Here is a 17016-nt window from a genome sequence, read left to right on the forward strand (position 1 = left end):
CATACATACAATCTGGATCTCAAATTTTCAGAACACACAATAGAAGAAAACATCTTTCATATAAGGCACTGGAAATAATCACATCATGTTTCGATACTTAGTAATAGGTTTGATTATCTGATCCCTGTAAGACTTGAAGATTGGCTGGAGGAGAAAGATGAACCACGATGAATTCCAAACACACGTCACATCAAGAGCCAGAGAAACAAACTGGCACCTATTTCTGCAGAACAGAAACATGACATGAAATGCTGCACGTAGGTATATGCATTGCAGAAAATGCCTTAGTTCAGCAATGAAGCCAAGCCCCTTGCATCTGTGGTGCTCATCATACGCTCAGATATACAGAGCTGAATGAATTTAAAGTTGAATAAAGGCACGGAGAAGCTCCTAAAGCAACCACACCACAGAAATAGGAGCTGCCCTGTCTCACACACCCTACAAAACAAAGATCAAGACATTAAAGTCCTACAAATCAGAGCATGAAAATAATGATTCATCTGATAATTGCAGGAAGGTCAAGGAGAACAGACAGAAGACACCCAACATCAAAAAAGAACAGTAGCAGGCAAAGAACAGGAACTGTGTTTGTCAGAACGACTGAACGATCGATACGGAGCATTATGACAACGAGCCTTTGCAAGCTAGTTAAGTTGTAGACCTTTCAAGGTAGTTTCATATGGCAACTTGATGGCAAAGAAAAAAAAAACCAAAACCTTTATACACAATAAAATACTTCAAAAGGTGGCACAGAATAAAATATTCTCTTTGCCCTCCCCCAAAAGCAGCCAAACTTAAAAGCTCAGTGAGCTCTTGCATGATTTGCACAGAAGCGTAAGACTTGCAGTGAGAATCCTGCGCAGATGGCAGCTTCAAAGAACAAGAGGTACTCCCACTAAACTGACAAAATAAAATTCACACCCGCAGCCGTCCTTTCCCCCCAATATCACACCATATGCTGCCTACAAGTTTTTACCCTTCCTCAAAACAGATTTCACAAATTAATAACTGAAGGAGTAGGCTAACTGCCAGTGAAATTAAATGCATCCAAATATATTAATATGCACAAATTATTGTTGATGAACTGGCACAGAGCTAGTCCAACAATCCACAACACAGAAACCATGCCACATGCTGTTTATGCATATTCCTAGTTTCAGTATATACTGTATCTACCTTCTGTCCACACAAAGCCCAACTCTAAAGAGCAGAATGGAAGGTCAGAGTAAATAGAATCCAAAAGTGATCCACAAAAAACCAAAACTGAGATGGAGATTACTGGCCTTGTTGAAAATGCCATGCTCTCTGTAACGACAGAGTTAATCAGGTTAAAACACAGTGGTAAATCTAGAGTTTGTTTCTTTGGTTTGCATTGGGTTTTTTAGTAGTAAGAAAAAGAACCTTCTCATGCTAAGGGTGCATCTCTGCCCATGACAAGACAACAGGGACATGTTAAGACTGTGATCAGTGTAGCTACATGGGCTAATTCTGAACTTCCTTACCTGGCACTTGATTTGGAGACTATGAAAGTAGTTTTTCATTGACTGCACCACCATACAGTGAAAATATACCCTCCATTTCAAGACAGGCTTGTGGTTTTTAGAGGATCACTCTGTGATATTGACAAAAAAAGTAACAGTCTGTAGCTTGGCATGGCGTGGTCAAGAAAACAGGAGACATACCTGCTGACCTCAGGGTTTGCTGTCGAAGGGTAAGGGCTGTTTGTTCTAACAGACACAGAAAGACAAGCACTTTTAGCATATCCATTTTTCTGTAAGCATCCATTGTTTTGATTTTTTTTTTTTTAAAGTCAGTTAAACACTACTTTAAAGAAACACCCTGATAAATTTTCTTTAATTTTAATCAGACAAACAAAAAATACTTTATCTAAATAGAGGTATCTTGCTCAGAGGGGCAGAATGAAACTCTGGCTATATACTGCTGTTGGGTTTTTCTTGATAAAAAAATCTCCTATTCCCATAAAAACCTGTTCAAGCAGATGATGACAAATGACTAACATTTACTGCATTTTTCATGTTAAAAGCCTAATGTTTTGACTACATATTGAAGTTATATAATGACTTAGTGAAAAAAGCACAGCATAGGAAAAAAGTTAACTACTATTAGAAAGAGAGAGTGTATGGATCAGCAACAATCATAGATCCACTTTTTACAAGTCCAGAGGAAGAAAATCAGGTTTGAGTTAGAAGTTTGGAACATGATCCAAGCCCTGGATTAAGAACCCTGTCTCCTAAGGAATTTCACATTGTGAACACACACAGTGTATCTTCCTTTGTCTCAAATCCCCAAGAGCCACCTAGAGTTACAAAATTAAAGTATTTTCTATGCAAGTAATACAAATGGCAATTTTCCAAGACAGGATAACAGAAAAAATTCAACCCCAACTGCAATCTGCTTATTTCACAATACAAGTAGTTTTAACTTCACACAGTCTGCAGGGGTTGTATTTGAGGTAAACTTCCCTGGAGATTAGAATTCTGGCTCTATAAACTTTGATGCTTATGTCAACATTTCTGCATCTGCAATATTTTATATTATTGAAGCTACACACGTGGCCATCCATTGGTGCCTCTCTCTGCTCTTATTTCCTCACTAATAAAACATGCAAAACAAGCTTTACAGGGAAGGAAAAAAAAGTCAAAGCATTCAGTTTTTTATATATTCTTTAAAGAATCCTAAAATCTGTATGAAAACCTACTACTCCTCAGAGAGCAAATATACCCAAAAGTTCTACTCAGCCTTCTCTTCTGTTTTAAACTAAACTGCTCCCACATAAAGCCATGCAAATTAAAACCTTCAAGCAGACCCCTGAACCTGAAAATTTCCTCCAGAATACATTTAGCACATCACTGCAAAAGCTGCCTCCAATGCCAACCTACCACCAAGCTCAAGCTCCAAGGTAACTTCTCAAAATTGTTTTTGACATGTTGTTAATTTTGACTGGAAACAAAACAAAGGCACAGGATTTATTCTGTAGACAGATATTGCCCACCCCCCAAAAAAAACCCACCAACTAAACAACCCAAAAAAACCCCCCAAAACCCTAAAAGTATCGTATTTCTAAGAGTTGCCAAGAATACTCCTGATCAATAAAAGTTAGGTCTGGTGGTTTCTTCCACAATCCACACACTACTGCAAGAAGATAAACTGAAAAATACTATGAGACCTAACAAGGGTCCAAACTAGCCATGACTTCCTTTAATATATAATTTTATTTTCCATGCTATTCCACTACTATTGCCTGACACTGCCTGGTGAAAAGATGTTAACTGGTTCAGACTTCACTTGTTACAGTATTTTAACTTGAAAGCAGGACTAAACCCTTGGGGAAAAATGTTCTTTGTAAAGAGAATCAGTTTCTTCTTTACAAGCTGAAAAACACACCCTGCAAGTTTCAACTATTCTTCAATCATCAAGCAAAAGACAGGCAAACATTTGATATTAGTTACTTCCAAAGAAGTTTTTTTTTCTCTTGAGGAGGGGGGACTGTGTATAAAGACTGTAAAGGAAGAGCTATAAACTTTGAGGTGATATATATACACACTATACACTACAGCAGGAACAGGAAATGGCATAAACCAAAGAGGTCATTTAGATTTCAGCCTTACTACTGATTGATTTTAAAAATGAAGTAAATTGATAAATACCAGATAACGGACTGATTTTAGAATCTTAGAAGAAAATAATGAATTCACATAATTATGTAATACTTACTTTAAAAAATATTAAGCTAAATATGCAACAATATAGGTCACATTATCACCAATGCCAGCTTCTCAAAGAATTTGTCTTCTGCACATACTGTCTTAAAAGGCCTGGAAAGTCTGTTTTCTGTTGAAAATTGACTTCTTGGCTTCATTTAATTTCAAGTCTTACTAAGGTGACGATTTAAAAGTAGCCAGTAAATCTCTGCTGGCTTTACTGTAGATGAATGAAACTACAGCTCGGAGGCAGCGTGGCTTGCTGTCCCCCTTACTCCCAGCCACGCATCCCGTTCCTGCGCCGTCCTCTCCTCACGCCGGCTTTGTGCAGGTGTCAGAACCTTTGTCAAGCTGTTGAGTGTGGTAACACAGGAGAACGTGCTCTTACAAAACCACAACCAACAAAAAGCACAATGTTTTCTGCCAAGTTAATGAACTGAACAGACTCTGCAACCAGCTTGACAGCACAAGAGTGAATGCCCGGGAGAGGGTGGGACCACGTGGCTGGAATTAAGGGGAAGCAGACACAAGGGTGAAGAGAAAAAAAAATAGTATGTCCCTTGATAGAAGAAAGCTGTCTACCTCAGCTGTAGCACATATCTTCACCCTTAGCAGGTATTAGAGAGAATACTGCTATATCTTTTGCTTAAAGCGTAGCATCAACACGAAGGGAAGGGAGAGGGAAAGATAATAAAGGCTTACTGCTTTCATCAGAAATGCTTTTTAGAGTTTGGTTCTCTTAGTGTTCTTAAAAGCATGTCCCTGCAAAACCACGACATGAAATGAAAACATAAACAGGACAACTCATATACTGAAAGACATCAGCTTACGTCATTTCTGAAAGAAGGCCTGAAATTCAACCAAATATTGAGATAGTAAGAGCAGAAAAACTCTCTCATTCCTCAGTGAAACTCGCGTGGGATCAAATAAGCATTCTGAAGAAATCTGTTAATTAGTTAAATCTTCAAGTGTGAAGGTAAAATGACTTTTGTATTAACAAAAGTTTCTATAACAAGAGTTTGCTGACTCCAAACTGGTAAACACTGCAAGGACTTCAGTGATAACGTGGCTGTCCCTAATCTTAGGCAGGAGCAATTAAATCACAGATAACTCAATCAAGGGCTGCTGTGAAGATAAACCACACTAAGTGACATTACAGCAGTGATGCGATTACCTTCTGGCTCCAGCTTTGGAAAACTAGGTGATGTGCTCTCAGATAACAATCAATACACAAAAAGGCCCCTGAAATACCAAATCTGGAATTTCTTTTTGAAATGTCTTTTGCAGAGGAAACCTTCGTACTTTATATTGCTAAAGAGGTAAACTCTGAAAGTTTAGCAAGGTGTTCAGCAAGCAAATCTCTACAGACCTCAGCAAGTAAATCACAGCTTAAGTTTTAGAAAACTTGAAAGATTCATGCCCCTCTAATTTTTCTTAAAATTCTCCAAGAGCTTTGTGAGGAAAGGAGTTTTTTAAATTTATTTCTGCTATCAAGCTTATCAATTTTAGACCTAGGAAAAATATTACACAACTCAGTCCAATGGTCAGAGCTTATAACAAGGTAAAACAGGAACAGAAGGTTCTCCTCAATAGAGGGGCAGCATTTTTTTACGTTACTAATCCAACCTTCTAGGAAACAGTTTTCCAACTAGATAACCACTCTAACTATGAAGTTAGATTTAAAAAGTAGTCACACAGGAAACATTCACCTGAGTAGTCTTAAAGAAGATTTTCATTTCCTTCATCCCACAAAAGTGTTAAAAAAAAATAAGAATCAAAGACATTTCTATATTCAAGTTTCACTTCGTGTGGTGTCCTGGTCTTTAGCGAAACTATCACACGTGGTCATGATTTCAAATATAAAAGTATTACTGCTTACAAAGCAGTAACTTTTAAATTTAAGTTACAGCTAAAAATTTGGTGCTGCACCAAACTACGTTTTTCATTTCATTTTTCCATTTGAGCTACCTTAAGTAGCATTCAACTAGAAAGAGCACAGCAGAAAGCTGGTACATTCACAAAAAACTTCCACGTACTCATACAGTCTTCAACACATTCAAGTTACCGCCACTTCTAAAGAAGCTGAAACATTCCTGGTAGTTTGTCTAGAGAACCAGAAATATTTTCCAGGCCACTGTTCCTCTTCCTTTGCCACCTTTCCACAGGAGCTCTGCTGCAATATTTATTGCACTCATGCTGCTCTTTGTCACATCACACTGCTTAGTGTTGCACAGCTGCAAAAACCACCTGCTACTCCCATGTCGCTATTGTTTTTACCACCTCCCCCATGCCTCATCATTCTTCTTGAAAAGGATTTGCTCAGTCTCCTCTAAAGGCTATCCTCTCTGCCTTTTTGCAACACTGCAAATGGGAATCCCAGGTGGTTCCTGCTAATTATCCATGTGCCTTGGGAGTCTAATTCTTCCTATTGTTAACATACCAATCTTTAGCCACAAATTCACTTCATATGCTAATCGGAGACCAGCTGATCCCAAGTTAATACTTCATGTACCCAGGAGAACTGATCTGCTGGGGGTATTAATGATAGCTGAGCAAGATGAGCTTTGGAAAACAGTTCCTGAAAGATACCGTATCACTGTCACTTCTAGCCCAACCCCGTAATAAAAAATCTGCTTGTGAACTTGGGAGCTTGGTCATGCCCCTCACTTGCTGAGAGCAGCCTCTTCACAGACAAGAAACTGGAAAAAAACCCCAGACTTCCCTTTTACACTGTTAGAATCTAATTAAATAGTTGTTAAGTCTTATCTAACTTTCCATATAAAAGTTTTGGTGTTTCTAGGATGCTTGAAACACCAGTTTCAATCCAAAATAAAAAATAAGCATTCCTATGAATACAAATACTTTATGAATTGAATAGTTTAGACCATGATTCGGTACTGCTGGTGAGAACCACATACAGGAACTTAGGAAATCTCTACTTTACACTCACCCTCTGCCTTCTCTGCAACATGCCAGTCCTTCAGCCTGATCTAATTCACCTGAGAACACCTGTGCCAGCACAATGAAAAAGGCAGCACACTGTAACAACTGGGGCACAAGGTCTGAGAATGTCTTGAGCTGATATTGCTACCAAAGAGTGTATGTTTATGGTTCAAGTAGACTATACACTCTTCTTGAATGTCTTGAAATACAGAAACTTCATCAACATTTCATCTGCCAGGCAATTCTGTCAGTCTGGACATCAGAATATGAAATACCCCACATAAAATCCACACTAAGTGAGGATTTTGCATCATGGGTTCTTGCATGTAGGTAGCTCAACGTTCCCAGTGGGTTAACAGTGCGTTCCAAGCCACGCTGAAGATGTTTCTGTGCAACACTGGGAACAGTCCTTCATTTATATCCCAAAAGGCAGGAATCAGCAGAGTTTCTACAGCCTGGAGCAGTGCCCAATGTAAGTTTTCATCTGAAGAGCAACTTGATCAATGGCAAAATAATGATTCAAGCAAAGTTATAAAGTTACTTTATCTTCTCACTAGCTTCTCACTAGGAAAATATCTGAGATGGAAACACACACTCTTTCAAAAGGGTATCAAGCAAAATCTATAGGGTTTTGTTAAGTTGCTTTGTTGGATTTTTGTAATTGTTTTTGAGGATGTGAACACGAAATTCCTTTTTCAATGGATTTCAAATCATCACGTAAGTGGAACTATCACTTCATTTCGCTGAAGCTAGCGGTTTTGCACAGCATTTTGTCTAACGAACTATGAGCTCAATCCTCCATTATAACATATTCATTTCATGACTGAGTATTCTTCAGATTTAATTTATGGTGCCAATGAAAGACAAAGGATCCTGCAGCTGTATAAAAGTTCAAACAGCTCAAAAAGTAGCAGACACAACCAGCTGTTTGAGAAGCATCATGAGATTGCTACAAATCTGGAATAAGAAAAACTCCCTTTATGTACAAAGAAGGTTCTGCCATACAGAAAAACATTCACCTAAATGAGTGTCATACAAATAATATAGATATAACATGGAACTACAACAAAACATATTTTACCACCTTAATGTGTTCTATATATGAATAATGTAAAATTTAATGTATTTTATTATTAGGGCTCAAAATCACATGCAAGCCCTTCACATACAAGTTACAGATACCCTTTCAAGGCCAGGTTTCAGCGTGTTGTCCCACTCCAACCTACTTCAGTTATAATACTAATGCACTTGTCTTGCACAAACACTGAAACAGGCATTGGCACAATAAGCATTTCAGAAGGTGATTGCAGAGCAGGTAAACATGCCATCTCCCAACTGATATCAGTGTATCTCTGAAGGTAAGACAGAAAGCAGCAAACATCCCCGGCCTTCCTCTTAAAACAGCTTTGCAGAGAGCATTTTATATGTAAAAGGCATCTGGTTATGCTTTAAACAGACTCTTTTGTAAACAGAACTGATCAACAGATGTGCAATGCTTATTACGGATGGTTATCAACATCATCTTCATTTTCAGAACCAATAAAACTGGACATTATGCCTATTCTCTGAGCCATTCACCTACCTCAGAAGATAAACTGGATTCACTAATATCAGCTATGGGATTGAGGAAAACTTGATTTCAAAAGAATTGAGTATTAGAAAAAGAGAGAAATGGGAATGTCCAGATAATAGCAGCATTTCAGCCTGCATATAGGCTCTTCACTGATCTGAAACTGCAAACAGACAAGTCAATGTGAGGAAAGTGAAGGGAAAAAGACTCTGAAGCAGATATATATTTAGCAGCAGGTTAGATGGAGAGAAAAGGCTCAAGGACAATGGCAGGTTTTTTCTTCCTTCAGCTAAACCCCCAATGTATTTTTGTGAAAGAAAGCTAGGTCTTTTGCTTTTAACTGTAGCCCAAAACTGCATTATGTCTCTTGGGTGCTTTGATTTTTTTTCTCTTTCTAAATCTCAGCACATAGACAGCTCCAGGGCTCAGTAGGAGAAATTATTAAAAGCATGCCTGCAGAAGTAAAGAGATCAGTCATTTCCCTTATCCCCTGTGTTTCACGAGCGCTCCCCCGCCCATGCACCGTTGTATGAGATTTCATGCAACCAGACATGTTCTTTTTAAACAGACTGAAAAATTTAAAATCCTTTAAAAGTAGGCATAGCATTCCTTCAAATTGGAAAATGAGAAATGTGCTTCCATTCTTCAGAAAGGTCACATTCACCTTCAGAATATTAGCCAACTTCTTTTTTTGCCCTGCACAGTTCTATTATCATAAGTAATTTTTAACAGTCTTTACAAAATATACTGGAGTTCCATAAAACACATAATCCCAGTGTGAACATGATGCAAGCAATCTTTGCCTAGTTATCTTTTCCTAGGCTGCTTGAATGTCCAGGTGTTTTGCCAACTGTCTTTCCCGTTCCACTATTGCAAATGCATAGGTCCCTTCTTTCAAATTACCATTCAAGACACGTTTTCAACTTACTACAATTAAATCTGTGCTTCTCAGTTCATTTTTCCAAATAACATACACATATTTTGGATTAAATATGACTTACTGTATTAGAAACATGACATTAGAAAGGTTTAGCAATTATGTTCCATGGATTTTGACAAAAGCAAGTGTGCTGAAAGCGTGATGCGTTCTCACAGAACAGTAAGTAGCTTAAAAATCAGGAAAAAACTTTTTAATCAGTCTCCTACTTCCCATACATACAGCTACATCTCCAACCTTGTACCTTCATCATTAAACTGTTACTGTGCATTTAACAGTACAGGAAAATGACCAATAACCTGTAGTAGAGGTTGTAAGGAAGCTGGTTTTAACCCCCTACTCCCCTCCCAACCTAGACAGCAGAAAAAAAATTGGAAAGTGTTCTTAATTTTCATCACCCACACGCAAATACTCTCCAGTTATACGTAGATACGCCCACATTTCAGAAAGTTCTTTGCTCCAGACTACTGAACTTTAAACATTAAACATTCGATATGCATTTCAAAACTGCTATTTGACACACACTGGAGAACAAATTACATCTTTTCAGAGTCGATATGAAATTGAAGAGACCCCATTTAGGCTTTAGAACATGAAGCAGAAAATCATCACTATGGTTATTCTGTCTGTTAACAAACAGATTTGCCAACAGACTGCTATAGTTAAAGACACATCTGAACTACAGGATTTCCCTCATGCACCTGCATGGGACCTCTGATGAAGACTGAGATGAGATAACATCACTGATTTCTGCTCAAGTCTTTAAATGCATATTGTTGGAAAAAAAGTTCTGTTTTGTAGCTGTTACACAGATGAATCATCAGCAGTACCTGAAGTGACAGAGCAGATATCCTTCTACAGCGAGAAAAAAGGAGTGTGAAATGAACTTATTTTGTCAACCTAACAGTTAAGGAAATCCACTACAATTACCTCAGTGTAAAAATATTTATGGAAAAACACCACAGAATTTTGAACGTACAAGTGGCTGAGAATCAGCTTCGGAAAGGATTTGTAGAACTTACCTATGGTGCAGTTTGTGGTTATTTTTCTCCGCTTGGGGTTGTGCCGTAGCAATTCTAACTCTCGTTTGGTTGGCTCCCATGTTGAATACTTCTCTCCAATGCCTAAGCAGAGGAAAAGAAAGTTTCAGGAAGTTGTTTAGTAAAAGGATTAAAAAAAACTGTTCAAGTAAAAACTTTCAACATGCTGTCCATTAAGTTAGATTCAATCTCTGTACAGCTACAAGAGACTGATTTCTTCCCGGCTTGTTCTTCCCCCCCCCCCCCCCCCCCCAAAAATATTGTTCAGAAAAATATTAACCAATCTTCCAACAAATAAGAACTAAAGATTAAAAGAAAAGCACTTATTTAGTTATAAAGAATATCTAGCCCAAATAAGTTTTCCATTATTGGATTATAATCCTCCTTTCAGTTAAAAAGAAATTCCAGCACAAGAATAAATACACTATTACTCAAAAATGCATTTCTTTGTGCCCAGAGGAGGTCAAATGATAGAACCACCTATGATTTTAGGAGAAGTCAGAGGATAACCAAAAAAAATCTCATCACCCAACTTTGACAAGTTTGATTATTAAATAAATCAAAACTGACCCAACTTAATGGACAGATACAGGTTAAATCTTTACAGATGAACAGCAGAATTTAGTAATTCCATCTACTAAACAGTTACTACATGCCTTAGGGTATAACATTACAGAGTATGACCTCTCCTTATAACCACTGATGTAGGACTGGATATCAGCAAGTTCTAATATGTGAGATTCACTTTACTGACATATCTCAACTTTACCTAAAAACACAATTAGTAGTAGGTTTAAACACAACCCTCCCCCCACCAACCAACCCAAACTCTCCAAATACTTAACTACCCTTTCTCATGAGCTGCAGCTAAAATCTGTCATTATTCTCTTTAAACATCAACACTGTATTTCCAATACATTGCTTTTGTTCAAAGGAAAGCATAGTAGAAATGAGTCAGGTAAGTAGTACGGAGAATAAATAGATCTTAAGTAAGCACAGAGTTGTGTTCAGTGTAAATCTGATATAAGAAAAACACAACAGTGAAGACTCATGTGCTGACCAGCTAAGTACTGCTGCAGCATTTTATGTAGCACAGAGAAATTACTATACGAGGTCAATTACAGTGAGTCACAAAAGCATCTTGGCATTAAAAATAAAGAACAGTAAGACGACAAGCAATCTATTCTAAAACTGAGGATTAAAGTCAATTAAGAGTTATTTTTCACAGAATGCATGGAGCAGAAACAGTGCTGTGCTACAGAAAATAAATTATAAATCATACATATGAAAAGAAGGAGCGTAGAAAATATAGCTAGAGGCTTACACATTCTGCATAATATACATTAAATTTTAATAGCTCTTTGATCTTCATTTTCAGAAATAGCTATGCTTGTCAGAGGCTACCCACCCAAAACTGATCAATTCATAGTTACTACTGACCCTCCAGGTTCTAGTAATAAAAGGTCTCATTTTCAGATTCTTGAGGACTAGAAAATTCTTATTTACATGGATGCACCCATCTCTCGCTTTATTTGAGTCCACAATCGATTATGCAAGAAGCATAAGAAAGAATACCAGAATCATATAGTCCCTTTCCTTTATCCAAGGTTCAGCATCAAGCTACACACCCAGGAAAACAGAAAAGGAAACTAATTACTGTGTAACAGATTGATGAGATAAAACAGCTGCAATGCTTTGAATACACTACACAGTATGCAAAGGCAAATGAATGAAGCAACTTTAGAGACGCACATATGGACAGTTCATATATGACAGAACATTGGCTTGCAACAAGTTTTGTATTAGATGTCTTCAGCAACCCTTTTCATATTTGTAATACTCCCTTAGGAATTTATATAAATTGGTTTATTAAAAAAAAAAACAACCTAAAAATTTTCAACACCTTGTTAGTACCAGTTATTGCATTGGCCAGCTGTGAAGTTGAACATTTGGGCTCACTGTACTTTAAACCTGGCCAAACACAGTTAATATTATCTGATAACGGGACAAAGTCTCATAATAAAAAAACCCTGGGATATGTTTAAATACTGGTTTAAATAAAATATAACAAATTCACACCTGGAAACACATGTGCGCTCAACTTTAGGCATGGAATAGTTCCACATATGTCAGTGGGACTATTTATATATATTTATATACATATCTATATATAATTATATAGCTTAAATGCTTATAGAGGATGGAGACTAAAGCATTTCACAAGAGCAACTCTTCGAGTAAAGTTAAACACGACAGACTGGATTACTTTGCAGGATTCTGGGTGAATCAAATCTTGTTCAATTAAAAAGAAATTAAACCAAATGGAAAACCAGGTACAGTTAATGCCACAGCAAACACAGAGCAAAACAAGACAGAAAACTTTTTTTTACAGAAGCCTTTCATTAGAAAGAGCACAAGTTAAGTCAGAGACAGAAATTAAAAAGTGTTCTGTTCCAGCAATGTAATTTAACAAGGATATTGAGGTTTTATTACTGTTGAAACTTTGGGGAAAAAAGACAGAACTACTTATTAGGAATTATTTGGTGTTCAAAAGTTTAAAAAAAAAAAAAACACAAACAAAAAGCAAACAAAAAAACAACACACAAAGAATGAAAAAAGTTTAATAAAAGGTTTAATAACACCCACAAACATGCCAAAAACTCCACTACAAACTACCTTAAACAAAGGTTTGCAGAGCATGCAGAGGTTACCGTTTACAATTAAAGGAAAGTAGCGTTATAGAAATGAAAACTCATCATTTTAAGAATGATGCTATAAAATAGCCAGAGATTCAAGTCAGCATGTGAAATCTCCAACCAAGAATGAATTTTATTAGGTCAAATACACAAATTGTCATTTTTCAGAAAATTTATCAGGGAGATATGGATGAGTGAAGGAAAAGGTGTTGAAGGCTCTAGTTGATAAAGGTCACATTTTTGTAAATAATCATTAATACAGTTTGTTTACTCTGCTATACTTTAGCAGATGCCCCTATTTCCCACTTCCACAAATCCAAACATTAATTAGAATGAAGGGCTCTGTGTATTCTCACCTCCCTCATTATTAAAGAATATTCAATACTGGGGCGGGGGGAATGGTAGAGTTGCAACTTGTTCAGAGTTATATCACATAACCCTGAACTACAGCTGGACATGGGAACTCATCACGCTAAGAGTTAATATTACAAGACTATGAAATGAATCTCATTATATTTGGGGTTTTTCTTAAAGTTTTCTTCTCCAGGCATCATGTTGTTATGTGAGCATCTCTTACACTATATACTAATATCCTTCAAGTATTATGGATAAATTATTTTGTTTGAAAATATACAACATTGACACTCCAATTTTTAAGCCAATATCAAGTTTTTGCAGACTGTATTCACTTCTTAAGTTCTTGAAGTTGGCAATGCTACCTCAGGTAAACTAACTCTGTTGTAGAAATTAAAACCAAGAGTTTGGGGTTTGTACTAATCTTGACATTCAGTCTGGAGGAAAGAAAGGTTCCCTCTCTCTTTATATTTTCTAATATTTCAGATAACTTGAGTCACTATGGGAAGGAGAGGATGGATTGAAGCAACAGAGAAAAACAAAAGGAAAAAAGAAGTAACAATTCTCTGTTATTTCTCCTATGCATCTCCCTTTCTTTTTTTTGTGGTTTTGCAAAGCCACAAAACAAAAGCTCTTATGCCATGACTTTGAAGAAAAATGTCTATACTGGGTACCTCCAGTAATTTAAAGTTTATTGTTGTCTATTCCTTCATTTTATATCTTCAATGGTCATTACAGATTTGTTCTGAGGGACAGAAGATGCAATATGCATATTTATGTAAATATGCATTCATATATCTATATTTAATATGCCGTCCATTAGTCAGTTAATGAGTATAGAGAAGGTTTTCTGCCTGGCAGTTCCTCTTGGTGATTCTTCCCTTCCCTGCACAACTTGGTGGTCCAAGATGACAAGATGAACACTCTTGTAGCTGTAATTACCCTACAATATAAGCTATAGCAGCCTGACGTCCACTGGTGGATAAACTGGCTGCATCTCAGTTCAGAAGGCACAAACAATTAATTTACTAAGGACAACATAATTAAGAAATTGCTCTTTAAATTTACATATTCAAAAGTAAGGAACAGGGGTGGGGGGGGTGGGGCTTCCTCTTCTGTAGCATCACAAGGAAGTGCGAGGTTGTTGTAGTTGAATAATTTGATCCCCAAACCAACACATTTTAGAAGGGTTTGAAGGAGTTTTCAGAAGAGGTGCATAGCCTAAATGCAAGGTTTAAAAACATGTTTCCTTTTTGTCTTGCTTTGAAAACCACTGCTTTATGCTAAAACATTTTAAGCTGTATTTTCTTGTTCCAGGACTCAATGGCAATCCCACTATCCTCCTTTCCTCTGACCCAACTCCATCAAAATGTGGAAAAAGCAGAAAGTAGAATGGGATCTGTAGTAGGAACTAAGTAAAAGCAGCTATACTTTTGATAGGCCATCAGAAAAGCTCTAGCTAATACGATGTTAGCTGCTATTTTTAAAATTGGAAATGAGGTTAAGAATGGTTTGGAGTCATATCAGCCCTGACTAAGGCTGTCACATTGAAACAGGATGCCATGGATTCAGTAAGAGACACTACTAGACAGAAGTTGTCTGTCATCAAATACAGACTTTCCCACTTTAAGAAAACATACCCCCTAGAGGCCACTGGCAATGGAAGATGACAAGCTTTTATAACTGATGCTTAAAAACTATGCAGTTCAAGGTAAATGCTACTTTCTTTCCCCAAAAAAAAGGATAAAAGGTTTGTTTTGGAATAGTTCTATCAAGGAAAGGGCATATGAAATCAAGTCTGCTGTAATTATTCAATCATTGGAACATTTCCAAACAAGAGGAAAACAATTTGCACGATAAAACTGGCATTCTTAACTGTGATTCATGTCTAAAATGGCAGGATAATCAGCAAAGGGACGCTTGTTAGTGAAGTGCGTCGCCAGCCCACGCCTCTTACCTGTCATTGTACACTGGTAGTGAGAAACCACTGTTGGGGTGAAGGCTAAAAAAGAAAAAATTAGGGAAAGCAAACTGAATAAAACAAATGTGTGTACATATATTTGTGTGTAAATATTTCTACATAGATACTGTGCGTGTACCATGAAAGCACAGGTGTGTAAGTAAGCTGGCACGTTCTAGTTAAAAAAAAAAAAAGAAAGAAAAAGAAAAAAAATCACACACAAAGGTGGCACTTCATGTGAGGGGAACAGATTTATTGCCTACATTAGCCTAAAGGAGTAGACTGTTACATTTTCTACCTAATACAGATCTGACTCTGATATTATGCAAGTTTTTCAGGATTAATGTTATGTATTTTTATATTTTTCTGCAATTAAAAGTAAAATATTTTTGCTATAATTAGTTGTGGCGCACAGGTTAAACTAACAGTCTAACTCCTGGAAAGTCAATAGCTAGACATCTCTCTCTCCCGAGGCCTGCACTACTATCTCTAAAGAGCTCTTTCTTCCCCTTACTGGTTTTTGCCATTGACAAATGGGAGGGATAGGTATGATTAAAAACAGAAGCAAGAAATTCAGGCATGAAAACCAAACCTTGTAATTTCCAAGCTTTTCGTTGTTCTTCTTTGGCAATTTGTTCCATGTCTTTGTCGTATATGTAATCTTGACACATAAAGCAGTATATACCCCCATACAAAAGGTCTATGGCTGCAAAACAGAAGGGAAGTTGGGGAGAAGGAAAAAAAAAAACACGTGAGTTCATAAACTAGAAGACATTTTAAAGCAGGTTTCCAAGTCAGGCACTCTTTCTTCTCAGCAGTCCACAAAAAGTGAAATCTGTATCTTAGAATCTGGAGGGGGGGAAAAAAAGAAAAAAGAAAAAACCAGGGAAATTTTTCCAGTTACAGCATGAGTTATTCGATTGCTTCTGGCACAGCAAGAAAACTGTGCAAGACAACAAAGCAGTAGCTGCCTTCAAGTTGTTTACAATTCACGATATACCTTTCCAAGACATAAGTAACCAAAAGGCATAATTACAGTGACTACAACACATGTAGAACTAGTACTGTAAGATTTAATATGCAAGTTTGAATTATCTTTTTCTAAGACTTCAGTAATTTCTATTCAAAACCATTAAAATAATCAGAAAGCACCTATTTGAAATCCAAATAATAGCTCAAACAGAAGACAGCACTGAAAATTCAAAGATACTTGTGCAGGTGAATGGTTTTCCAGAGTAGTTTATTCCACAGGTTACATGCATCTCAATTTCTCTTCTTTCACACACCCTTTCTGAATGGACATACGAACACTGACCAATGTTAAAAATATTTTTCTTACACAATCCTAAACAAAAGAAAGCCAAGAAATGAAATAAATCAGCTAACTGGGAAATGACACTTTGCTTCAACATATACTGAGGAAGAACTGCATGCAAACTAATCATAGCAAACTGCTGCTTTTCAGTACATAGATATGGGAAAAAGCCACAATCAAAGGAAAGTAAAAAAGTTACCAGTGGGCACTAACAAATTCTTAGCCAGTTACTAAAATACAATCTGCATGTAGCAGACAACTGAGAAACACATCACCACTCATTCTCCCTCAAGAGTGTACTCTCTATTTATTTCATTTCCAAATTCCTTTTATTTCCAGCTAAATAGCATTATTAAAATAATCTCACTACAGTGGAAACTTGTCTTAAACAAAGGAAACCATTACCACATTAGGTGGCCTGCAAGAAACAACACTGAATGACTCTGAAGTCCTAAATAACTGCATGCCACACAGCAGGA

The 17016-nt window shown here is 36.9% G+C and overlaps 1 protein-coding gene across 2 annotated transcripts in view; it reads right to left on the reverse strand.

Annotated features, from left to right (window-relative positions):
• Positions 1–17016, reverse strand: part of LOC104523408 (ubiquitin carboxyl-terminal hydrolase 22) — a 69047-nt gene that overhangs the window by 42399 nt on the left and 9632 nt on the right. Inside the window, exons 2-4 of one of the 2 annotated variants that reach the window (XM_010165968.2) lie at positions 15815–15928; positions 15220–15264; positions 10195–10296 (exon numbers count right to left, since the gene is read on the reverse strand). In XM_010165968.2, the coding sequence (XP_010164270.1) occupies positions 10195–10296; positions 15220–15264; positions 15815–15928 (261 nt within the window). The remainder of the gene's footprint in view (positions 1–10194; positions 10297–15219; positions 15265–15814; positions 15929–17016) is intronic. The other variant, XM_010165969.1, reaches the window with a different exon arrangement.

Source organism: Antrostomus carolinensis, unplaced genomic scaffold (genome assembly GCF_000700745.2).
Source record: "Antrostomus carolinensis isolate BGI_N321 unplaced genomic scaffold, ASM70074v2 scaffold19744, whole genome shotgun sequence".
Taxonomy (NCBI): Eukaryota; Metazoa; Chordata; class Aves; order Caprimulgiformes; family Caprimulgidae; genus Antrostomus; species Antrostomus carolinensis.